The sequence below is a fragment of the Trachurus japonicus genome, chromosome 7 (genome assembly GCF_045865225.1).
Source record: "Trachurus japonicus isolate A0001 chromosome 7, Traja_1.0".
Lineage (NCBI taxonomy): Eukaryota > Metazoa > Chordata > Actinopteri > Carangiformes > Carangidae > Trachurus > Trachurus japonicus.
Genome location: NC_140913.1, coordinates 23,365,673 through 23,391,204, shown reverse-complemented (window position 1 = coordinate 23,391,204; position 25,532 = coordinate 23,365,673). Strand labels below are relative to the sequence as shown.

The window sequence follows — 25,532 nt, the reverse complement described above, 5'->3', positions numbered from 1 at the left end:
TATTGTGAATTTAAGTGAAAATTATCTAAAAACAAGTTAATTTTTAGGTAATGAGTCTTATTTTAAGTGGAAAGAGATTAGTTTTGACTAGAAATGAGACATTTGGACAAGAAATAAGACAAATATTCCTGGAAAGATGTTGAGTTTTTACAGTGTAGGCTATGAGTATTAGTCAGGGTCTTACGCAGAATAAATCAGTCATACAAAGATTAGACTACTGGGGTGTTTTATGGGCCCCACTGGGCGCTGGGCCCCTAGAGTTATCATCACCTTTCTCCCCTATACAACGGCCCTGGTGCTTCCTTTTGTGGTTGTTATATGGATGTGGGAGCCCCATGCAGGGTAGCTATCTCTTGACATAATAATGTGCACTATCTCTTTAAGAGAGGTCACCTGGGAAGGGGACAGGTGTGAGGAGCTGAAAACATCACTTTCAACCGGGACTTTGAACGGTTGTATGTAGATTTTTCTATTTATTGTGAATTTAAGTGAAAATTATCTAAAAACAAGTTAATTTTTAGGTAATGAGTCTTATTCTAAGTGGAAAGAGATTAGTTTTGACTAGAAATGAGACATTTGGACAAGAAATAAGACAAAAATCTTGGAAAGATGTAGAGTTTTTACAGTGTACTATGAGTATTAGTCAGGGTCTTACGCAGAATAAATCAGTCATACAAAGATTAGACTACTGGGGTCTTTTATGGGCCCTAGAATTAATCCCTTTCTCCCCTATACAACGGCCCTGGTGCTTCCTCTTGTGGTTGTTATATGGACCTGGGAGCTCCATGCAGGGTAGGTATCTCTTGACATAATAATGTGCACTATCTCTTTAAGAGAGGTCACCTGGGAAGGGGACAGGTGTGAGGAGCTGAAAACATCACTTTTCAACCGGGACTTTGACCGGTTGTATCCATGTGGAGAACTTGACCGCGACCCCCCGTGTCCCCTCCCCGTGGTGATGGGTCAAAGTCAGGACGGGATGTCTGGTTCACTGCTGCTCTGCGCGCGGCGGAGCTCGAGCTCTCACGCCAACTCCACCGTCAGTGACGTCTGCGTCACGTGTCCGTCTCTTCCCTCAGTAGGTCCGTCGTATTTTCCTCCCCTCCACCACCGCCGCCTGCTTTTAACACTGAGAGCCACTCGAAATAAACAAGCGCAAAAACAAGGGGGTCGTTTGTTAAGGGGCCGGTCTGGGTCCCGGTGTCACGTTTATCACCAGCCGATGGACAGAGCAGAGGGGGCTTCCACCTACAAGTTACCATCACTGAAGCCCCAAACCTCACGTCAGTTTCTGGCTCCACTGAGCCGATATCATTGTAAACTTTTTAAACCCTGCGCTGCATAACACTGAGCTCCGACACAAAGCGAGGTGAGTGTGGTTTTATGATACACATTAACACAAGTGGTTCACCTTTCCCAAACTTGTGTGCGCTATCGTGAAGCCGTGCCTTACCTTTGCGGGCTGCGCTTTGGCTCAGCGGTGCTGGCCAGCTGCACGTCGCCTGCTTTAAAATGGCGACAGCCAACGGGGGGAGAGAGAGTAGTTTTTTTTTGGGCTGGGGGCTTGCCTTTTCCTCCGCTCTGAATTGGTTACTGTTTCTAACATATAATGTAGTCAAGCCCATTAAGTTGGGACTCACTCCGCCTAACTTGAGCGGAAGATGAACACGCATCATTTTCGGAAATATTTGACGCCGCCGCGCTGAGGGACTGACGTTATACAGTCCGACCACTTTATGTTAGTGCCGTTTCCACAAAATACCGCTATTTGTTCACATCATTTACAGCACGGCGTTTTGTGCAAGTTGTCATATTTCTGTGTGTGCATTTGAGAGGGCAGGCATGCGAGATGTTTGATGTTAGCAACCGGCAACATTTCCCCTCCTGAATGTAGCCTTTGAATGAAGAAGTTAAAAATCACTTTCACCTCCAATCGGTGAAATCTTAATATGATTTTTCATAGTGATGAAGATTGTAAAGTAATCTGCTGTGGTGCATGGGTATGTTAAAAGGCCTATACACATAAATATTTTGTCATAATCTGATAAAATGTTTAACGTTTGTGTTCACATAAACGTTTGCAATCAGGACAGGCACATTATTCATAAACTTTTAATCATAAATCATGTTTTATTCCTCGTCGGCTGAGTTTGCAAACTGTTGCCTGGGTTATTTATCATGTCAGTGTTGACATGAGTGTGTGTGACTCCAGGGATTAGAGCAAAGCTTTCCCAGACAGCTAATTTGTGTTTGATGCCCACGTGAGTCCCAGGCATACACATGTAGCTTAATCCATCTATTTATTTATCACCCGCAGCACACCTTTTATACCCTGAGAATAAAACAGTTTGCATAACCTTGTGAATCACAAGTGGAGCATAACAACGTGCAATTTGGCTCCTATCAGATTTTTTTTATCTTGCATGTGGGAATAGTTGGACAAAAGTTTTGTTGTTGTTGTTGCTATTATAACTATAATCATCATTATTATCATTTCATTGTTTCTGTGCCTCCTCTTGTTGTGTTTCATTGTGTTGCTGTGGTGATAGCTTGAGCTCAATGGCTGTACATCTTATTGAATAGTCTCACCCCCCCTCACCCTCACCCTCACCCTCACCCTCCCCCTCACCACCACCACCACCATCTCTTTCTCCTTCTCTCCTTCTCTCCTTCTCCAGTCCTCCCCTCTCTCTCAGGTTTGCAGCTGGTTGACACAGGTTGAGCTGCTTTGTAGGATGAAAAGGATTCACAGACTGAAATCTTGGAAACCTCGGCCTGGCATTTCTTTTCTTTTCTTTTCTTTTCTTTTTTTTGGTGCCACTTCACATGTTTTTTGTTTGGCTTTTTTACTAGTTTTCTCATTAAGTGTCACATGATTGGCTGATGTTGTAGCTACTGAAAGTGAGGGCTTTTCTCTCTGTGCTTCCCATAATGACTTTTCATCTGTTTTCTGTGTTGACCCGTGTAATGACGATTTCACTTGCAGATCTCCACCAAGTGTGACCACAAATACAGAGTGGGGTTGAACCTATTCACAGTCTTTAGGGGTGGTGGTGGTGGTGGTGGTGGTGGGGGTGGAGTGCAGCGTGATCCTTCCGCACGTCCAGAGCGAGCAGGTTCGGGTCAGCAGCAGCAGCAGCAGCAGCAGCAGCAGCAGTAGTAGCCTCTTGCTCTGCTTGGCTGGTTAACAGCTTGTGATGTCAGCCATTTTAGGTTGGACAGCAGCACAGAGCATGGTATTCCGCCATTTCTCTCTCTCCCTCCCCTCTCAGCAACCCAGTTACAACGCGTGCACTGGCAGTGGCCACAGCAATGCAGCCGCTTGCATCCCACGCAGCCATCCACTCCCTGACCTGAGAGCAGCCCAGATGGGACGCAGGAGCAGATGGAGCAGATGGAGTGACACTGTATAGGAATGCTGCCTTGCCTTGCCTTGATTTTGTTAGGATTGTATGAAGAAATTAATTAAAATGAGAGTGAGGAGAAGTTCAGACGCACAAAACACGTAGTAAGCCGTAAGAGGGTCGAGCCGTGGTTAATTGAAATTTGTTTATTTGGATAAAACCCCTTGAGATGTATCATCTCATTTTCGAGGGGGTCCAAACATATAGACAAACATAGATTCAACAGACAAACATGTTCTCAACAATATAGAAAAACAAACAGACAAATAAACAAACAAAACAGACAAACCAAAAGACAAAAACAACAGTACAAACAAGGACAAACCACAGTTATTGTAACTACATTGGGACGAAACAAAACAACCATAGTAGTGCCACAAAGGTCAACACTGGGACTAAAATGACAGTATATAATGATTAGTAACAGATCAACAAATCAGAAATGCATCTTCAGTGAAAACAGGAACAGGTTGAGGTGTGAGTGAGTGAGCGATCCAAGAGTTGATTGACGGGTGGTGGTGGTTTAGCCAGTGCCATATCATATAAAGTGGGAGTGAATTAAGCAGCAAGTGGCACGGCGTTTGTGTGTTTTGCACGACTCGAAGATGGTAGATGGCGACGGGTTTGTCTCCAGGTGCAGACTTGATGATTATCTCGAACACACTGGGGGACAGGGTGGTTCCTCAGTGCTCTAGAGAGAGAGAGAGAGAGAGAGAGAGATAGCATCTGCCAGGATTTCGGGCGTGTTTATGTGTCCACGCCTGCGTTGCCTCCAGTGAATGCAACAACCCTGCATGCCTCAGGCCGCTACACTAGGCCAAACACCGCAGTAGAGAGCAGTCAGTGGCCCGAGCAGATGTCTTCTGGACGGGGACTCACTCGGGGGCACCGTGTTAACAGGAAGAGACGCCGCCGCCGGCCTCGGCCAATGGCGAGCCCTTAACGACGGTGACCGCACCTAGCTGGGAAGACATCAACACCGCGTGAGGGAGGCACTGAAATAGGAGCAGGGCAGGGACTCTCCAAATACCACTCACAGGGGTGTATGGAACAAACAAGCTCCTCTAGAGCCAGGGACTGGATGGCATAGGAGTGGAGTGTGTGTGTGAGTGTGTGTGTGAGTGTGTGTGTGAGTGTGAGTGTGAGTGTGTGAGTGTTGTGTTGTGTGCGCGTAGGTCTGAGTAACCATGTGTGTGCACGTTTACCCACACGCATGTGCTTTAGAGAAATGAGCCGGTGGGAGAGTGAGGAAGGGAAGGGAAGGGGAGGAAGGGGAGGTGGGGGGTGATGTGTGTGTGTATGTGTGTGTGTGTGTATGTGGTGGGGGGGTAGGAGGTGGTTGCCATGGGGACAGTAACACACCAGTGGCGCTGCCGACCTGTCTCCCTGGGCCAAACTTGCTCGGGAGAGGGAGGAGAAAAAGGAACGGTGGGAGGGAGGGAGGGGAAGCAGAGGGTGAAGAGACGATTGGAAGAGGGAGGGGGGGGGGGAGTGAGGGTGAAGAGACTGGTGAGAGGGGGGGAGAGAGAGAGGAGGAACAAGGAATGGAGGAAGGAAAGGAAAGGAAGGGAAGGAGAGGAGAGGGCTTCCTATGTCGTACACCTATTCTCCAGCCGCACCGACAGAAACAGATATCAGCGTTACACCTGTACTCTCGGTGAAGAGGGGATGAGAAGTTCAGTTCGCATGCAGCTACGCTATCTGAGCCAGCTGTAGGATGTCTAGTGTGTGTGTGTGAGCACTATTATTATTATTATTATTGGCCCGTACTCAGAGGATACAACACAACCCCGGGCCTGGACGAGAGTCAGGCCAGGGGATGAAAGGAGGTCATGCTGAGCCGAGCCATTGACGAGGCCGTAGTGATATATAGGTTATGAACCGGGGAGGACGAAAACATTGTCTTTGTGTGTCACTGGGAGATCTCTGACTCTCAAACACAGGAAAAAAAATGGCAGCCTCGCTACCTCAGTAAACAAGCCTCGCACACAGGCATGCAGGCAGCCACCCCCACACGCACACACACACACACACAGACACACACACCACATAGACGCACACATGCGCCCCCACCCACCCACCCTACCTACCTCCCCTTCTCTCTACTCTGTATCTCACAGGAAACCCACACATGCAAATGCTGACACATATAACAGACACGTAGCCACCATCGCCACATGGTCAGTCAACGTATGTGCGACATTCAAATGAAAGTTACTGGCCGATGCGCCTCACACACACACACACACACACACACACACACACACACACACACACACACACACACACACACACACCAGTGAGTGAATCACCAGAAGCCGGGCATTGCATTGCTGCGACGTGAGTCTGCCCCATATCGACTCACTCACTCACCAGTAATGTCTCCCTTTGCATTGTGCATTGTTTCAGTCCTCCTCACCTGTGTGTGTGTGTATGTGTATGTGTGTGGCCTGTGTGTGTGTGTGTGTGTGTGTGTGTGTGTGTGTGTGTGGCCTGTGTGTGGCCTGCGGGTCTCTGCTGGATACTCCTCAGCTGAGACTAAACTCTGCAGCCGTGTTCACACTCAGTTGTGGTTTTTGATTTCTCTCGTACTGTCAATGTGTGAACTGCAAAGTTTGTAGCCATTGTAGCACAGCTCATCAGTTTTAACGGCTGCCGATATGTGTGAATGGGGGGGGGGTTATATTTTGACACCTCATATACGCTGCCTTTTTAATTTTTTTTTTTTTAAACTTTCAATAATTACAGTATATTGCACAGGACACTGAAGTGAGCGTGAGCTGAACTCCAGGTTATGTCCACTGGCTGAAGAGCTCGGGCTGGAACATTCCAGGCTTTGCAGTGCAGCGAGGAGGGAGGAAGGGAGGGAGAGAGGGAGGAAGGAGAGAGAGAGAGAGAGAGAAAGAGAGAGGGAAGGGAAGGGAAGGAGTGAGTGTGTAATTGTAGTTTGGAGCGAGAAGTGGGCGTTGAGGAGCGGGGGTTGGCAGGGCAGGGCGGGGTGGGGTGGGATGGTGGGGGGTATCAAGGAAGAAAATTCCTCACTGAAACACCTCAGTGCTTCCTCCACGACTGTTCACACCCCTCCTTCACTCGCCTCCTCACCCCAAACCGGCTGCCCATCCCCCACCATCCTCTCCTCTCCTCTCCTCTCCTCTCCTCGCTTGCCCACCCACACCCAACAGAACCACGTGATGGATGGCTGGGACTGCCCACCCATAAGCCTTTGTGTTGGTCATGTGACCAGCCTGCCTTGGCAGAGCGGTGCCCCCCGATGCAGAACTGAATGGCAGGGGGGAGTAGGAGGGGAGGGGTGCACCACAGCCCCAGCCAAGGGCAGTTACTCTCTCCGGGGGGTGCACGGGGGAACAAGGGGCATCACGTTCCCTCCACAGTAGCAAACTTAATTTGCCTGTTAACCCCTCACACTCTGGTCCACAGAGAGGGTCAATGATGAAACACAGGCAAAGACAGATGACCAGAATCCAATGAGGTTTTTTCATCCCAGTGTCTGTCTGACTGTTTGATTGTTTATGGTGCTGATTGGATCACTGAAAGTTAGTGAGACATGCAGCCTGAAGATAAACTGAAGGTTAAGTCACTTTTCGAGACTCAAACTGCTCAAGCTGAGGGTGTGTGCGCCTCTGGAAAGTGAACTCCTATATACCTTTTGCTCGGTTAGTGTGTGAAAGGGCATCTGTCACACACCCAGTCCTGTGAGGGTTAACTGGGCTCTTAGCTAATGCACCATGACCTTTCTGTGGCAAAGCAAGGCTGTTGCTGTGCGAGCGTGCATGCTTGCGGTGCGTAAGAGAAAGTAATCGTTTGCCGTTGAACAATTGGAGAGGGGCAGATCTGTTGTATGGTGACACTGACTCGAAGTACTGTGGTCACTTGTGAAAGATGGTGGAGCTGCAGCAGCACGGGGTGCAAAGAGGTGTTACTGAATCTGAAACTAGTTATCAGACAAATTTATATTTGCATTGAACCGCTCCTTTTTATGCATTGGACAGGCAAGATGATTTCAGATTGGGGCAGTTTAGTAGAAAAACTGCATTTGGTTTGGATTCGTCAATAAAACGTCTTTGCGCAGCCAGGGAGGTGCTGGTCTGGACTTTCAGAGGTTTTACGGGTTTTCCTGTTGAACTTCTTGCAAGCCTTTGAACTTTTTTTGAGCTCTTTGCTGCTGCTGCGTGCATGAGGTGTCATGTCGGTACAGAGTGATTGGAAGAGCAGTCGCCCTAGAGCCGTCCTCCCAATGCCGCATCGCAGCGTCTGTTGTCAGAAAGAGGGAGCGAAGGAGGGAGGGAGGGGACAACTCCTCCACAGGAAGCGTCGCCATTTTGTCAGGAGTCAGGGGATCAGAAGGTGAATTAAAAAAATGTCAAGATCTATATTTGTGTGTGCAGGTTTGTTATGTGTGGCTCTGTCTGCACCGTTGTTGGGGGTGAGAACAACGCCATCTTTCCAAGACGTTGTAGCGCTCACTCACTTGGACGATTGTCAAGTAGATCCTATCCAACAAAACAAACACAAACACACATTTATAAGTGTTCATTTCTGTGATAATTATTTTGAAGGGGGTCTGGTGAAGCTACAGAGACAGTGGATAAAAAAAAAGAAATACAGAATGTGCTCTCTCTGTGGGGGTGTGTCTGAACGAGGGGAAGTGAGACAGAGTTGTGTGGGGGAGGGGATTGAAGGGGGTAAGACAGGAGCTCTCCCAAAAAGCCTTTAGTGAAGAAGCAGACTGAGCTTGTTGACTGGCCTCATAAAGGAGATAGCCAGGAGAGTTGAGGAGAGGACTTGATGATTTTTTTTTTTTTTTTTTTTAATTAAAGATTTACAAGCAGCTCTGGATTTTTAAGAGCTTCAGCTGAATCTTTTCACAAGGCCGTATTATTACTTATGCTGTTGATATTTCACTTGAAAACATCCAGCCGTGCATGCTTTTCATTCAGCTGAGAGGAAACCGGCTTGTCCTCAGTGTAAGATATCACCATCTAATTTCTTCTCATCGCAGTCTGTTCTCTCTCTCTCTCTGCTATCACTTGCACTTGAATTAAACACTTTATGCAAACGTATTCGACAAATTACAGGTGTACCATATTGCATGCTGACTGATGACTTGAATTAAAACACACTCTTTTTTTCCCCCTCTCTTCCAGGTTTTACCTCAAAATTGCAGTGAGAGCTGCAAGTGGACCTATGGACGAGCACCGCCGTCCTCCTTCCCCCGCGCCTGGTCGATAGTCATCCACAAACAACTTATATTCTTACTCACACCCCCCATTTACGGCCATTTGACCAACCCTCTCCCCTCTGTGATCACACCATGGCCAGCAAGAGGAAATCCACCATACCATGTATGATACCGAGCAAGATCATACGTTCTCCAGAGGAGGCTGAACGGGATTCTCCCGCTCTTCTCCGTCAGTCCAGGATTTCCGGCGGGGGCAGACACAGCCCCTTAGATCCCGGAGAGTCTTCCAATCCAGATGCAGCGGACGCCGCTAAAGACGGTGCTGGCACTTACACCTGTAAGCCTTGTAACTTTGAAACCCACGACCTTAACTTGTTCTTGGATCACGTGTACACGGGGCACCCGGACTTCCGTGCCGACCCCAGCTTCTTTTGCGTGAGCTGTGGGGTCTCTGCGCCCAAGTTTGAAGGGCTGGCCCTGCACAATGCCAGAGTTCACCCCAGCACTTTGAACACCACGTTGCAGCTGAGGAAGAAGGACAGGAGGGTTGTGGTGGAGCAGAATCTGGTAACTGGGACAGAGTCGGGGAAGGACAGTGAGATTTCCATCACCAAAACGCCAATTATGAGGATGCTGAAGAGCAAATCGGAGCCTAAACGGATAGTAGTGTCTCACCCGGTCTCAGATGAGTCTTCCTCAGACCCTCACTCCATCTCTTCCTCCAGAGAGGTCGAGAGAAAAGACACTGCTGCAGTTACGGTCACCCATGTTCCCACAATAGTCCACAATGGAACCACCAAGGTCACGCTGCCTTCAGCAATCCAGATAGTGAACGGCTCTGGAGCATTACCGATGCTCAAGACCCCCATCACACAGGTAGAGGGTTGTTTTTTCTGCTTTTTATTTTGACTGTTCTATAATGATTTGTTTTGATTGGACTTGGATTATCTTATTTAAATCATTTTAAATGTCTGTTGTCTACAGGTGGTCTCAGTGGTTCAAAACAGAAACCTTCATCAGACTACACCAATCACAGTCTCCTCAAATCTTTCCTCCACTTCCTCGTCTTCTTCCAAAAACCTCCCCAAGGTAATTGTTTTTATTTGTATTTTGTGCAAAACTGTTAAAGAGAGAATCAAATAACATTTTTTATGTATATATATGTATATATTAAAGTGAAATTCCGGCGTAAGTGTAAACCATGGTCAAACACACCATAACACCGAGTTAGACCCCCCCTCGAGAGATCAATTTGCCCGACCGCTACATTCACGAGATCCACCAACTTCAGCAAATACCGCAATATCGCCACACACGGCGCTGTCCGGATCCACTGTCTGACCGCAACCAAAACGCCACCATTTGCCCAAAATAATGCTCAGAACTGCACCAAATGTCATCAATAGTACACACAGGGTCCCAGCACGTAGTACGAGTTGTCAAACATCTGCTAGCTTTGCCTGTTTTCTTTAGCAAGGAGATGCAACTCAACTCACCTACTTCTCCTCCGGGAGCCGCTCGTTGGTGAGGAAGCCCTGACGAGTCGATCACCAAGTGCACCGGAGTTCCGCAGCTCTTAAAAATGCTCATTTGCGCCTATATCGTGGCCAGCACTCGATAATAATAGTTATAAAGTGATATGCAAGATAAAAAAAAAAAAACTCTGATTGTATTTCCATGAGGTAATTGTTGATTGAGCTGCGGAACTCCGGTGCACTCGGTGATCGACTCGTCAGGGCTTCCTCACCAACGAGCGGCTCCCGGAGGAGAAGTAGGTGAGTTGAGTTGCATCTCCTTGCTAAAGAAAACAGGCAAAGCTAGCAGATGTTTGACAACTCGTACTACGTGCTGGGACCCTGTGTGTACTATTGATGACATTTGGTGCAGTTCTGAGCATTATTTTGGGCAAATGGTGGCGTTTTGGTTGCGGTCAGACAGTGGATCCGGACAGCGCCGTGTGTGGCGATAATGCGGTATTTGCTGAAGTTGGTGGATCTCGTGAATGTAGCGGTCGGGCAAATTGATCTCTCGAGGGGGGGTCTAACTCGGTGTTACGGTGTGTTTGACCATGGTTTACACTTACGCCGGAATTTCACTTTAAGTATACAGTACAGGCCAGAAGTTTGGACACACCTTCTCATTCAATGTGTTTCCTTTATTTTCACTGAAGGCACCAAAACTATGAATGAACACATGTGGAATTAACAAAAAAGTGTGAAATAACTGAAAACATGTCTTTTCTTCTTTGTCTTCTCTTTCTTCTTTTCTTCTTCCTCTCCTTCCTCCTCCTCCTCCTCTTCTATCTCTGCCCCCACCAATTCTAGTTTCTTCAAAGTAGCCCCCCTTTGCTCTGATTACTGCTTTGCACACTCTTGGCATTCTCTTGATGAGCTTCAAGAGGTGAACCTGACCTGAAAATGGTTTTCACTTCACAGGTGGTGTTGCCTTGTCAGGGTCCATTAGTGGAATTTCAGTGAGAATCTACAATGTAAATAGTCATGTAAATAAAGGAAATGCATTGAGTGTGTCCAAACTTTTGGCCTGTACTGTATATTAAGTATATGTTTTGGGGCTTTTTTTGCCTTTAATGTACAGGAGAGTCGAGAGAGAGACAGGAAATGGGAGGCAGAGAGGGGGGGAACGACACGCAGGATAGGGCACATGGGGCAGGTGGTCTACCAACTGAGCTAAACACCGCCCCAAGAATCAAATAACATTTTAAACTCTGCTCTCATGTTCATGTTTTTCTCTCCCAGGTGATGATTCCTCTGAGCAGCATCCCGACCTACAGTGCCTCCATGGACTCCTCCTCCTTCTTGAAGACCTCCTTCAGCAAATTCCCGTACCCCACGAAGGCTGAGCTCTGCTACCTGACCGTGGTCACGAAGTTCCCCGAAGAGCAGATTAAGATCTGGTTCACGGCCCAGAGACTCAAACAAGGCATCAGCTGGTCTCCCGAGGAGATCGAGGAGGCCAGGAGGAAGATGTTCAACACCATCATCCAGACGGCACCATCCAGCTCGCACAACCAGACCCACGGTCACCACGGCACGGCCCAGCACACCATCACAGTCCTGCCTGCGTCACTGGGGGCCGCTGGGATTCCTCACATCCTGCAGGGATCTCTGGTGAGCCAAGGAGGGGTGATTGTCACGCAGCCCGTCATGGCCAACGGTATCCAGGTTAGCAGCGCCCCCGTGGCCCTGGCCGTCACGCCCAAGCCGCAGGCAGCAGCTCGGCCCATGATGCAGGCCCGGCCCGCTGCAGCCCTGGTGGCAGACAAAGGTGTCAGCATGGTGGTGGGGACTGTGGGTAGCAGCAGCAGCACAGGGAGCAACATCATCAGCAACAGTAACAGTAGTAGGAGTGGGGCCGGGGCCACAGGAAGCATTATCAGTAGCAGTCAAGCTAGTGTCATCAACCTTAGTCTTGGAAGCAGTAATCATAGTAATGGCAGGGCGAGCGGTGTCAACGGTAAACACAAAAGTGCTAATACAGACTGCAATGACAAGAGCAATAGCGATGTTACCAGCCATGCAAATGCTAAGAACACTGACATCAGCAAAGCCAGCAACACCAGCATCAAATCATCACAGAGTGACAGCAAAGTGACCACAGAAGGCAAAAGCAGCACAGACAGTAAACCTATCAAAAGTAACGGCAAAGCGGGCGGCGAAGGACAGAGGAGCAAAGACACCAACGGTAGCAGCAACAAAAGCAACACAAGCACAGACGACACAGTCGAGCCCACCGCCAGCGACTCCCCGCCCATCAGAATGGAGGATGCGTCTTCCCCCGCGTCCAAATCGTCCTCCCCCTCCCCTTCGAGCAGCACGGCCGGCTCCAGGACGCCCGTCAACGCATTCCTCGACCCCAACTTCTACAAGGGCAAGAAGTCTCAGGAGCAGCTCACGGCCTTGAAGGACAGTTTTCTGGCCAGTCAGTTTCCCGACCCGGAGGAGGTGGACCGCCTCATCGGCATCACCGGGCTCACGGTACGAGAGGTGCGCAAGTGGTTCAGCGACAAGCGCTACCACTTTCGCAACCTCAAAGGTCCACGCAGCAGCAGCAGCAGCAGCTCGGGCGGCCAGACGAAGTCCAGCCCCGCAGGCGGAACGGGAAGCAGTCCGAGCACGCCGGGGAGCGGTGGCGCCGCCGACAACCCCGTCGACCTGTCGGAAAGCAGCAGCAGCAGCAACAACAGCAACTCTGGTTCGAAAACCCCCCAGCACAGCTCTGCAGCACCTCTGAGTCCAACTCCATCACAGACCCCCACCTCACCCACCACTCCCTCCCGCAGACTCCCCAGGGTCCCCTCGCCTGATTTCACAGCCATCCGCTACAAGGAGAGAGAGCCACACCAGGTGAGGCTCTCTTGAACAGGTTTTTCAGGTTGACAAAATGTTATGATGATTGATTGTGTAGGTTGGTTTTAATTTAGAAGGGAACTCCTTTGATTTTACACAGCACAAGTCTTACCACATATGTTTAAAAAGAAAAACTTTAGTGTTTTTTTTTTTTGTTTTTTTTAAAGCTCAGACAACTTCATGTTATTTAGCTGAAATCTACAACTTTGAAAAATGGGGGAAAAACCTTGGGGGGTTTAAAGGACAATTCCAGGCGAATTCAACTCAGGGGTGTATTTTCATATCATTTTAGGTCTAAAAGAAGGAATCTGAAGATTTTCAGTTTAATTGCTCCTGTTTTGCGGTAGTTGTGTCTGTCCCCGCATCGCCACGGCAGCAATGAATGGGAGTGGATGTAAGTTCCGCTGTTTAGGCTGTTTACATCCCTCAAAGCCGCAATTTTTTTCCACAGACAGCGTCAGATGGAGACTCAAACATGCACCGAGAAGTTCATTTACTTCAAGCAAGCCGACATGTTTGTAAAACTAGATCTAATTCAAAGTCTCCCAGAGTCTCGCGCGAGACGTGCTGGTGTGTTCAGGTGCAGTGGGAAAAGCTACCATTTGTGTCATAAACACAGGAATATAAACTCTTTACTTGCTTCAAGTAAAAAAAACTTCTCGGCGCATGTTTGAGTAGCCACCTGACGCTGTCTGTGGAAAAAAATGTACACTTGAAGCAAGTCAAGAGTTGATATTCCTGTGTTTATGACACAAGCGGTAGCTCCCACTGCGCCTGAACACACCAGCACTGCAACTTCGGGCTCGCGCGAGACTCTGGGAGACTTTGAATTAGATCTAGTTTTACAAACATGTCGGCTTGCTTGAAGTAAATAAACTTCTCGGTGCATGTTTGAGTCGCCATCTGACGCTGTCTGTGGAAAAAAATTGCGGCTTTGAGGGATGTAAACAGCCTAAACAGTGGAACTTACATCCACTCCCATTCATTGCTGCCGTGGCGATGCGGGGACAGACGCAACTACCGCAAAACAGGAGCGATTAAACTGAAAATCTTCAGATTCATTCTTTTAGACCTAAAACGATATGAAAATACACCCCCGAGTTGAATTCACCTGGAATTGTCCTTTAAGTTGGAAAGAAGTGAGTTGAGATGAAGCTGCATTAAACCCTGCTCATAACATACCTGAATCACTGACTGAACTGTTGGTGGATAAGTGTGAGTAAAAAAGATAGTATCTCTGGTTTTGGTGAATCATTTGTTGCTGTGTAGTCGTTTTGTCTGTCTGACCGTCAGTCCAAAACCCAAAGAAAATTGAAATTCTAATAGAAACAAATCCTCACTGCTTAGAATAATTTTTTTTTTTTGTTTGTTTCACAGTTGACTTTGTGTTGCAGATTCATTTTCTCACCCATCAGCTCATCATCAGTTCATCAAGTCACCTCTTTATAGTCTACTTGCCAACAATGAGTACCCGGAAATGTTGAGTACCCCAAAGTTTTATGTTAGAAATATATAGTATGGGTCCCCAGTATTCAGAAACTGCCGGATGCTAACTTATATATATTGGGCAATTAGCATAATTGACATAATTAGCATAAATTAGCATAATTGCCTATATGGGCAATATTTCAACAAAATTGACTTGGCTGATCTGGGCAATATTGGAGTGGTTTTAGGGGTTATTGATGATGCTGAATCCATTTCTGACATTTTCAAAATTCAAAATGGCTGTCTAAACCGGAAGTGACCAGATTTTAACTGCCAGTGGGCCGATTTTGATGGATTTTAAGCCAAATCTTAAGTTTTAGAGGATGCTGGTTGGACATATAACTCATGTATTTGAAGTAATATATAGTATGGGTCCCCAGCATTCAGAAACTGCCGGATGCTAACTTGTATATAGTGAACAATTAGCATAATTGACATAATTAGCATACATTAGCATAATTGCCTATATGGGCAATATTTCAACAACTGCTTGGCTGATCTGGGCAATATTAGTGTGGTTTTAGGGGTTATTGATGATGCTAAATCCATTTCTGACATTTTCAAAATTCAAAATGGCTGTTTAAACCGGAAGTGACCAGATTTTGAAATCCATCAAAATCTGCCCACTGGCGGTTAAAATTCAGCATCATCAATAACCCCTGAAACCACTACAATATTGCCCAGATCAGCCAAGTTAATTTTGTTGAAATATTGCCCATATAGGCAATTATGCTAATGTATGCTAATTCAAGTCAATTATGCTAATTGCCCAATATATATAAGTTAGCATCCGGCAGTTTCTGAATACTGGGGACCCATACTATCTATTTCTAACATAAAACTTTGGGGTACTCAACATTTCCGGGTTCACAATGGGGCCCTATGGGCTGGCAAGTAGACTATTAGTTCTACTCAGTTCTTTCAAGTTTCTGACCTTGTCAACACCTGTGTCTGTGTCATGTTTAGGTGAAGGCACTGGAGGCCAGCTTCGCCCAGGAGGCTGAGCCGAGTGGAGAAGAAGTGGACCGACTGCGATCTGAGACCAAGATGACCAGAAGGGAGATCCACGGCTGGTTTGCTGAGAGGAGGAAGAGAGTGGCAGCTGAGAAGAAGAGGGAGGAGGCCGAGCGGGCGGTCACAGAGCAGATGGAGGAGATGGAGGAGGAGGAGGAGGAGAGGGAGGCTGAAGAGGAGGAAAGACAAAGAGAGGACGGTTCGGGAGAGCTGAAAGTGAACCCTATTAAAATAAATCTCAAGATGCTGAAGGTGACGGAGGCCAATGGCAAAGCGGAGGGGGAGGGGTCGGACAGCCCCGCTGCTTTACCCCCTCAGACCAGCGGCACACACCCGGCATCCTCTCCCGGCCCCGCCCCCAGACCGGCCCAGACCTCCACCACCCCGACGCACAAACCATCCAACTCCCCCAAACCCACCGTCATCCGAGGCAAGAAGACGGCGGACCAGCTCCACCTGCTCAAACAGGTCTACGCCCGAACCCAGTGGCCCAGCGCCACGCAGTACGACGAGCTCATCTCGGGCACGGGGCTGCTCAGACCCGAGGTGGTGCGCTGGTTCGGGGACTGTCGCTACGTGCAGAAGAACGGCCAGCTGAAGTGGCTGGACTCGTACCAGACCATGGCCCTGGAGGAGGAGCTGGCCGAGGGGGGCGCACCGGTCCTGCAGACCCACCTCGACGTCCACGGCCGCCTGCAGGAGTCACAGGTAGGTAGGGATAGGGATGTCACAATTGACCTCTGGCTAAGCCCCGCCCCCTCCACTCACTCGGACAAACAGTCAGCATTCTGTGACAGTTGCTATGGCAACAGCTGACATTTCACAGGAGGCAACTGATGGTTTTTGGAGACAGAAAGATTAAATATCATCTCAAAGTCACCAAAACTTAACTTAACTGCTATGGCTGCCGTTTGCCGCGAAAACGCCGATAGCGACGGGCTAATTTCTGTTAGCCTGTCTATGGAGTTTTGCATTATACGTTAGCATTAAGCTAGCGGACTTTATGCTTAGTTGTGATGCTGGCTAACATCTAAACATCTCTGACAATATGTTGCCTCAAATACGTTGTTGACTTAACTGAGAACAGATGTAGACATCCTTGTTCAGTTTATCCACGTTTAGTTGGTGTTGTGGTCTACCGCATAACTTTATCCAGAGCAGACACATCTCTTGGTTGAGATGTGGCTTGGGAAAAGGTTAAAAAAATCCCCCCCGTGGCCCCCAGCCTCTCAGGATACCTAGTGTCAGAGTTGCATGTACCCCATGCACACTGTTCGACCATTTTAAACTTAAAATGTCAAGAAAAAACATAAAAAAGAATGAAAACTGACTAACTGCAATGCATTTCAATGGACGTGGAAGCAGAGAATGTCCGAGTGTATGGGCTAGCTATGCGCACTGTGATTGGCTCATCGTGTTTGGGGGCGTGGCTTAGCCATAGGTCAATTGACCCTTCGCCAACCCCTCCCACAAACGGCTATTGTCCAATCCTACGTTAGCAACCGTAACTATAGGGCCTGGCAAGCTTTCGGCAGTTGAGTCATTACGTTTGCTTTTGTGGACACGTTTTGAGACTAGGACGAAAAACATTTGTTTGTAGAGAAGGATGTTGTTGTTGTGGGCCCCTCCCCCTAACTTTTCCTTCTTTTTTTTCCTTAGACTACATATGTATTATTGTTTTTTATTTAGCCTTCTTCGTTTTGATGCTAATGCAGCATTACACTGCAAAAACTCAAGTATCTTAGCAAGAATATTTGTCTTATTTCTAGTCAAAATGTCATTTCTAGTCAAAACAAATCTCATTCTACTTAAAATAAGACTCATCATATTAAAAGTAGCTTGTTTTTAGACACTTTTTACTTCTTTCAAGCAGATTTTCACTTGGAATAAGTAGAAAAAATCTGATAGTGGAGCAGGTTTTTCTTCCTTATTACAAGCACAAAAAACTTACTTTCACTGGCAGATTTTTCTATTTATTGTGAATTTTAAGTGAAAATTATCTAAAAACAAGTTAATTTTTAGGTAATGAGTCTTATTTTAAGTGGAAAGAGATTAGTTTTGACTAGAAATGAGACATTTGGACAAGAAATAAAACAAATATTCTTGGAAAGATGTTGAGTTTTTACAGTGTACTATGAGTATTAGTCAGGGTCTTACGCAGAATAAATCAGTCATACAAAGATTAGACTACTGGGGTCTTTTATGGGCCCCCACTGGGCGCTGGGCCCCTAGAATTATCATCACCTTTCTCCCCTAGACAACGGCCCTGGCTGCTGCTGCCGCAATATAGAGATGTTCAGATACAAGCTGACTTTTTTTTCGACTTGAGCAAGTGTAAATATGGGGATAACCATATGTTCACATCGGAAATGACAGCTGGACTTTTACGGCTTTTACCTGGGCTTTTAGGCGAGGGATCCTCCAGGCAGGGACTGCTTTCACTGACTGACACAGCGGTGGGAGAAAAAAAAACAGCAACGAAAGCTGTATGTGGTTCACAATCGCCCAAAAACTTGCAGTTTGACAACCAGTGAGATGACCTAAGTCTTCGTGGGTTGATAGACAGTAAAATGACCGGTCCTTACTGCTGCTCTGTACATTGTCCAGTCGTGTCGTTGAACAGATGTTTTATCCTCCTGCGCGAGTCACGTCACTGAAAACTATGAATGATCTTTGTGACTTCTTCTCTCTATGATCTCAGAACAGTTTATCCAGACAATTACTGATATTTCCTTTGAAATCGATACCAAATATTGCCAGGAGCATGGCTGGGAGTGAAAGCTTGCCCGCCGTAGCAACAGTAACCGAGGCGAAGGGCGAAGGGTCAATTACTTGTTTTCACAATTAATCGCGGTATTAAACGCCACAATTAATTTATCGTAAAGATTCCTAAATACCGTCACTTTCCAAAAAAAGATTATATCTGAACCGTATCGGCAGATTTGTGCCAAAGTAAAGGTAAATGCACAGATACTGGTTCATTTACCTAACGTGACATTGAATTGGTAGGGGTTAAAATGCTAGAGTGTCATTTGTATTCAAAAAAAAAAGATTCAAATAAACTCAAACATTTGGTATAGATGACGATTAATGACTTGAATATTTCAAAACACTTCCCCGGGGGGATTAATAATTGGTTATATTTTAATAGATACTTAAAATATTTTGTGTAAATAATTAGTAATGTAATTATATTTTGACTATATTTGATTTTGCACATTAATAGTGTAATTAATGCATTATAATCGTGACAATCGTAACACCGTGATTATTTCTCAGACAATAATCGTACCAAGAAAATCTATAATGGTGACATCCCTAGTCACAGGTATTGGCACCAACTAGCGTTCACTAATTCTCTTAGAAGGTCAGTTCGGCTTCGAGCAACTGAAGCCTGAGAGGGAAGTGATTCATCTGTGCTGCCACGATGAAAGACACGACAGGATGGATCTCAGTCCTGATACTCAGTTCCATGTTTGTTGTGGCTAACTGCATGGTATGAGAGAACCTGCTCTTGTTCACACTTGCAACTTGTCAACACCTTTTTTACTGTGCGAAATTTCATGCCTATATCTTAAAGCCACGCTTTGTTTTCTGAACGTGACCTCAAAGTTATTTTGAGGCCTTATATGCAAATGACTGGTGCCACACAAGTGATAAAAAAGCCCCCAGTGAATTTCACTTCCCAAATTCATGTGTGCATCTATTAATATGATGTATACTGTATATGATTTTGACAAATGATGTTTTTTTCAGTTTGAAAGAAGTTGAGAAAGTTTGGTCTAGGTCATTTTTCACCAGTGTCTTTTTCAATGTGACAAAAGTCATGAAAAGTATTGCATGAAAAATTATCTAAAAACGACATCATTTTCAAAAGACAGTTTAATACACATATGCAGACACACTTTGTGCTAGTCTTAAGCATCATACATCATTATACATTGAGGATGCTGTGTTTAGAAATGTCTTAGACACATCTTGTACCTTCTTGGTTGTGTCACATGTTAAGTTAAAAAGCACCAGCTACACAATCTGAATGTGTTTTTACTCTCAGGACTTGGTGCCTGGGTTTTCACGGCATCTGGCAGATGTCAGGCCTCTCGACACAAGAGCTTGTTTCTAAAGCTCCTTTGAGTGAAAATATCAATTCAGGATTTCGATAGCTGTCGGAGCAGAAGAGCTCAGAACGTGTGTTTTATGTTCACAACCGTGGTACAGAATATGAGGGTCGAAGGAGGTTAATAGATTTTCTCAGATTATTCTGTGGAGGTAAATTATTTGTTTTCTCACACAGACTTCAGGTTGTTTTTATGAGATTCATGAGAAAACTATTTTTGTAGGAAACTGATAATATAAAAATAGGTGATAGTTAAGGTCACAGAATATTGTGTTTGACATTGTTTATCCATTAACATCCATCAGTTTTCTTGATTTTTGTCTGATGCATCAAAACACATCTGCCTTCATTTAGGGTTTGACTCTCAGAACTTGAGTATTTCTTTCCTTTTTTTCGTTGCTGAGCATATTTGCACATGTAAAACATTTTTTACAATATTTACCCGGTATTGCCAATATTGACTTGGTAGAATATGAAAATATTCATCATCCTGCCCAGTGTGCACTCTGTGGCCACTTCTTTAGTTTGCATCTAATGCAAGACAATCCAACAGCCCTTAGTTCTTCCTCTTACAAAGGTGATAATTATCATTTAAATCTAAATCTAAATCTAAATAATGTTTAGAGATGTAACCATTTACAAACACGAGGGGGGGAGATTATTAAAAATACATACAGTGTAATACAGTCTTTTAAGACCCCACCACTGATTAGCACCTCCGTAATAAAACATATGAAGCCATTATAAACTTTGTAAAAAGAGAATATGTGGCAGAGCTCTTTTACTGGATTAAATTAGATTGTACAAATGTAATATACTAAAACGGCTAATTAACTTTAGATATCGTTGCTGTGCAGCTTACATCATTGAGTCAGTTTGCTTATTTTATTACTCCTCTGCCGATTCTGAAAATGTTTTCAACCTTTATCCTTTAATTTAATTTAATTTGTGATCTAAATGCAACAGGCCAAACCTCTGTGTGTGTGGAGCTTTGAGCTGACATGGATGATTCTCTCTCTCCACACAGCTGCAGGAGCTGGCTGAAACTAGCGGTTTAACAACGGACCTGGTGCGATATTGGTTCTCTACCAAGGCCTCTTCGCAGCAGCAGATGGAAAAAACTGCTGATTCTCACGCGACAGGACCAAAACCAGTAGCACCAGTAGGTTTGGCAGCCGAGGCGCAGACAACAGGTTCGTCCCCTCTGGAGTCGCAGCTGGGCGAAGCACAGGAGGAGAAGACGGAGCAGTCGCTGTGCGGTGTCGCAACAGACGCTGAGGAGGCCAAACCGGACGAGACTGTGAATCCTACGAAAGGTAGTCTTCACGTGGAGACTAGGTCTTCTGGAATATATATATATGCAGTAATTCATTCCTTTACTGTTTTTCTCGATTGTTTACACACAATTTTTGGTACTTGAGACACAATGGCCTCAACATCTAACTCATGCACCAACTCCCTTGACCAAATCTGCTAAACTACAAGCACAATTCCTGTTTTACACTCAATTTGCAGTTCTAAAACACTCTTTTTTCAAAACACTACACACAATTCTCTGCATTTGGCTCAATTTTCATGAAGAAAATCTCTTGTTTTCACGAGTAACACACTGTTATTCAATATTCTAAAGTTAGTTTCCCTACTATGCACACACTGACTCATCACATAGGTAAACACCTGTCACACAGTTTTACAATTAGCAATCAGAGCTTTAGCAAAAAAGGGCAGCATAACAGGCAGTGATGGACTGATACCAAAAAGAGAGAAACTAAACAGAGAGAGACCACACATAACACAAACACACACACACACATATATAGCATCATAGCAGTGATCCTACAGTCCATCAGTGTTCAACTGGTTCTTATAAATGTCTAGTCATATGATGGTTTGTGTCTGTCATTTGAGACTAAAATAGCATTTTGAGAAGAAATAACATTGTTTTGAATGTAAAGTTTCATTTTGCAGGAGCAGTGAGGGGTTTTGCCCATTGTGTGTGTGTGTTTTTTTTGGATTTGTGTGTAGAGTTCTGAGAGTATGAGGCGTGCTTTCAGAAAATGTGTGTAAACAATCGAGAAAAACTGTAAGATTGACGAGGTAGGGTGTGAGCCAGGTGAGGGCTGTTTTCTATCTGCTGGTCTATTGAATGAAAAAAATAAAACTCCATGCTATTCAATCAGCTACTTGTTGCCAAAGCAAACAACATTTCTTCTTGTAAGTTTACTTTCATTTCTCAGCCGTCAGCTACGTACGTCAGACGCCTTTTTAAAGACTCTTCAAATCCTCTCCACACCAACATGTTGCATCTTTTGTATTTAACAAAGGCAACAGAAAAGGCATTTGAACGTTATAACAAGCAGACGGCTCTTTAAGTTTGAAGGGTTTTATTGACAGTCCAGCAGCTTGTTTAGCCTTGGTGACTGCACATTGCTCCCCAAAATAGCCAAACACGCAATTATATACATCCTTCAACTCTTCAACTTTTCTCATCAGCCAGGCAGGAATACACAAAGACGGCATCTTTGGGACTACCTGGAGACACACTCCCCTACACACCACACACAGTCCAATCTGATATCAGGCCTCAGTTCACCCCATGGTAAGACTTCATTTTAGTTTAGTATGTTTATTTCGGTCTCATAAAAACAAATACAATAGACAAATATAAAGGTATAAATACAAAACAAAACAAATCAGAACAAAAACACAACAAGCAAAACAATTTACTTTGACCGAAAAGGTGTAAGAGGCTGAAGCATCGGCTTATTTTGCCTACCCTTCTTAAATTAACATTTTCCGTTCACTCAATTTAAAAAATTTTTTACAGAGCAACAACAAAAAGAAAAAAACCCTGCATATTCTACATACAGCAGTTTATAAGCACACTGGTATTTATAAATCAGTTTTATATTTTGATTTCTAATTCTAGATTATTCCATTGATTGACTCCTGTAATTGATTAATACATCTTTGTTTCACATTTGTTCGTACTTTTGCTTTTGTATACACATGAGTCCCTCTTAGTTCATATCTACTGGTTCGGGTCTGAAACATCCTCTGGACACCGTCTGGAAGCAGATTATTATTTACTTTATACGTAATTTGAGCAGTTTTATAGTCCACAAGATCATTAAATTTCAAGATCTGTAGGTTTATGAAAAATGTGTTTGTTGAGTCTCGATAATCGGCCCTTTTGATTATCCTTATTGCTCTCTTTTGTAATATGAAAATTGGTTTTGTAATTGTTTTATACCCCCCCCCCCCCCCCCCCCCAAAAAAAAAAATTATGGAATCATCAACTGTATGTAACTGCTGGATTTTAAATGGTGATCACTTAGACTGCAGATGACTGAAATATGTAATCAGATTACAGTAACATGCTATTAAGTAATGAGCTGGAAAAGCAACAATAGAGAAGCTGAATATTTTCTTGCATTTTTTTTTCCCTCAAGAATAATTCACATGATTTTTTTTTATCAATTATCCGTTTTTCTTTGGAGCAGCTTATCAATTATAGCCCCCAAAATCAAATTTTAGTAAAATAATATTTTTAAGAAGGAGTTAGTTTTCATCAAATTCTTTTGAAGCTGGTTGTTAAATGGTGATAAACGCAGATGACTCACAGCTTTAATGTGTGTAATTGTGTCTCGGTTGACACAGAAGCGTTAAGGTGGAACATACAAAACCACAACGATCATGATTATTATGAGTAATGAGGCGCGCTAGCCTGCGACAGGGATTCGTTTCAAACAGATACACGACGTCTGACACCAGTGCGCCGTGTGTAATCTTGGAAGGAAATGTATCCACGTTTTCTGGAGGGTGTTGTCGGGGTTAATGGATTTCTAATTTCTTTTTTGTTTAATTACCACAGGAACTGACTGAAGAGGCCTTTTTGTGCGAGGATGGAGTTCACGACGCGGGAGGTCTTTGTGTCTCTGAGTCTGAGTGAAAAAGACGGCAGATGTGGTTGTAACAGGATCACTGGATGGAAATGGACCTTGAAACCATCCCCACCCATCCCTCTTTTCCTCCTCGCTCACACCCCTAGAGGTAGACATGACCTCCCCCCGCTACGTGAGATGGACGCTAAAGCCACCAAACCCCCCCTCCTCCTCCTCTCCTCCTCTTTCATCCACCCACCCACCCACCCACTCATTCACTCTCCCTACCCTCCTCCTGTTTTGTCTACCCCTCTGCTGCACACACCCTCCCCAGCAGTGTCCTCCTTTCCTTTCCGCCATGTTCGCTCGTGAAGGAAGTTCCAGTAGAAACTGAAAAGTGCAGAAGTAGAGGAGAAGGAAGGAGGGAGGGAGGGAGGGGGCGGCGCGTTTTTCCACCATATTTTGGGAACAGGAGAGAAAAAAAAAGATGAGGGTGGATATGGAGGAAGAAAGTGAGACCTCAGCAGATGTTGATCGGGGGTGGGGGGTTGGGTTGGGTTAGGACGGTTATCGACCAAGCCGACCGTCAGACGAGGATCGGCCGCGCTGAGATACTGTTCTTTGTTTGTTTTGGGGTACGAGAACCTGCACAGCTCTTTGCTACAGGGTGCTTGCCTAGGCCTTAAAGTGAACCAAGTGAAGCTTCTTATTTTCCCATCGTATCATCTTCATCCCGCTTTTATCCACCATCATGCACTCTCACACTTTGACTTCATGCTTGCAGCTTATTCTGAACGCGCCCGCGAGGCTGTTCGCAGCATCTTATGTGACGCACAGCACTGATGTTCATCTGATCATGTCTTGAAGTTATTTTTGGACATCTCTTATACTGTACTGACTTTTTTCTTTTCTTACCTGTACATACTCTTCGGTTAAATATAAAACATGGTATGGGAAAACGCCTGGAACTGTTTCATCCAAAGAGGGCAAGCACCCTGTTGTGTCTAAAACAAAAAAACAAACAAACAACACAATATATTAGAAAATGGAATCTGGTTTGTGTTGTAGCATCAAGTGCTTCTTCTTCTTCTTTATGTCACTGACGTGTACGTACATTTGTTTTTATGGAACTTTTCTTATAAAATACATTTGACTGTAAAAGAACTGTGAACTTTTACCAGAGTTCCATACTTAGGCTTGATGTATAATTTTTACAGATGGTATTTGCAGAATAAACAGAATGTAATAAATCTGTGGCTCTGGATGTTATTGACCCATGAATTCTCTCGATCCTCCAAGTGGTGTTTTTTTTAAAATACTGGTTATAGTCTATAATTTACTTGCTAACAAATCCCACAAGAGCAGTACAAGCAACAATACATTGATCCAAATGGCAAAAAACTAACCTATGAAGCCACCATCACAGTGTGTGATGTGCTCCCTCTTATTGCAATAAACATGGACTGTAGTTTATTTTGAGTCAACCCCATATAACCTGTGACATTGTCCTGTTGTGTGCATGCTTAATGTGAATCAACAGCTCAGAAATATAGCCTGCTCCTCGTTGATAAACATCTGCTTGAGAACTAAGATGCCCAACTGTTCAAAGGCGTAATATATCATGTTTATTACACATAGTGAAACTTTACCGTGACTGTCCTCAGTAGGAACCAATAGGCTACGACCTGAGGACAGAGGGTCTTCTGTTGTGTACAACAGAGCAAAGCATCTGTGAAATTTGTGATGTGGAGCTTTATAAATAAAGTTTGACTTGACTTGGTTGCAGGCTGATTGCCACAGACAGGGTGGGGAAATTTTTAGAGACCATAAAATAATTTCCATGGGGAATTTTTTTTGACAAGCAGAAAAGCTTGATCTTTTACTTGTAAACCTACTACATAATGTTTCATAGGTCTACAATCAATGGCGATTATAGTAAATACAAGGCTCATATACAGTAGTTCCCAGTAAACAGGACCCCACTTGTACCATTTACAGATACATACTTATGGATCACTTCTTCTTTCTTCGTGGCAGGGATTCAATAATGCGTTGGAA

At 45.0% G+C, this 25,532-nt stretch overlaps 1 protein-coding gene and 1 long non-coding RNA gene across 3 annotated transcripts in view; both read left to right on the top strand.

Moving 5' to 3' along the window:
• The window catches only part of LOC146984789 (uncharacterized), a 364,327-nt gene that overhangs the window by 308,762 nt on the left and 30,033 nt on the right, over positions 1-25,532 (top strand). The window lies entirely within an intron of this gene.
• zhx3b (zinc fingers and homeoboxes 3b) lies at positions 1,049-24,724 on the top strand. 2 transcript variants are annotated; one of them, XM_085782207.1, is made up of 8 exons: positions 1,049-1,369; positions 8,570-9,480; positions 9,589-9,693; positions 11,361-12,968; positions 15,426-16,181; positions 20,618-20,906; positions 22,084-22,189; positions 23,465-24,724. In XM_085782207.1, exons 2-8 carry the CDS (start codon positions 8,737-8,739, stop codon positions 23,469-23,471), a joined length of 3,615 nt encoding a protein of 1,204 aa, XP_085638333.1. In that variant the 5' UTR covers positions 1,049-1,369; positions 8,570-8,736; the 3' UTR covers positions 23,472-24,724. The 2 variants fall into 2 exon arrangements, with proteins under 2 accessions (XP_085638333.1, XP_085638334.1); XM_085782208.1 differs by lacking the exon at positions 22,084-22,189.

Bases quoted from the DNA above. Each gene is read 5' to 3' on its own strand.
- zhx3b (XM_085782207.1), top strand. From the start codon at position 8,737: ATGGCCAGCAAGAGGAAATCCACCATACCATGTATGATACCGAGCAAG. The intron at 9,694-11,360 runs GTAATTGTTTTT...TTTCTCTCCCAG, and splicing joins CTTCCAAAAACCTCCCCAAG to GTGATGATTCCTCTGAGCAG. The intron at 20,907-22,083 runs GTAGTCTTCACG...TTTTCTCATCAG, and splicing joins GACTGTGAATCCTACGAAAG to CCAGGCAGGAATACACAAAG.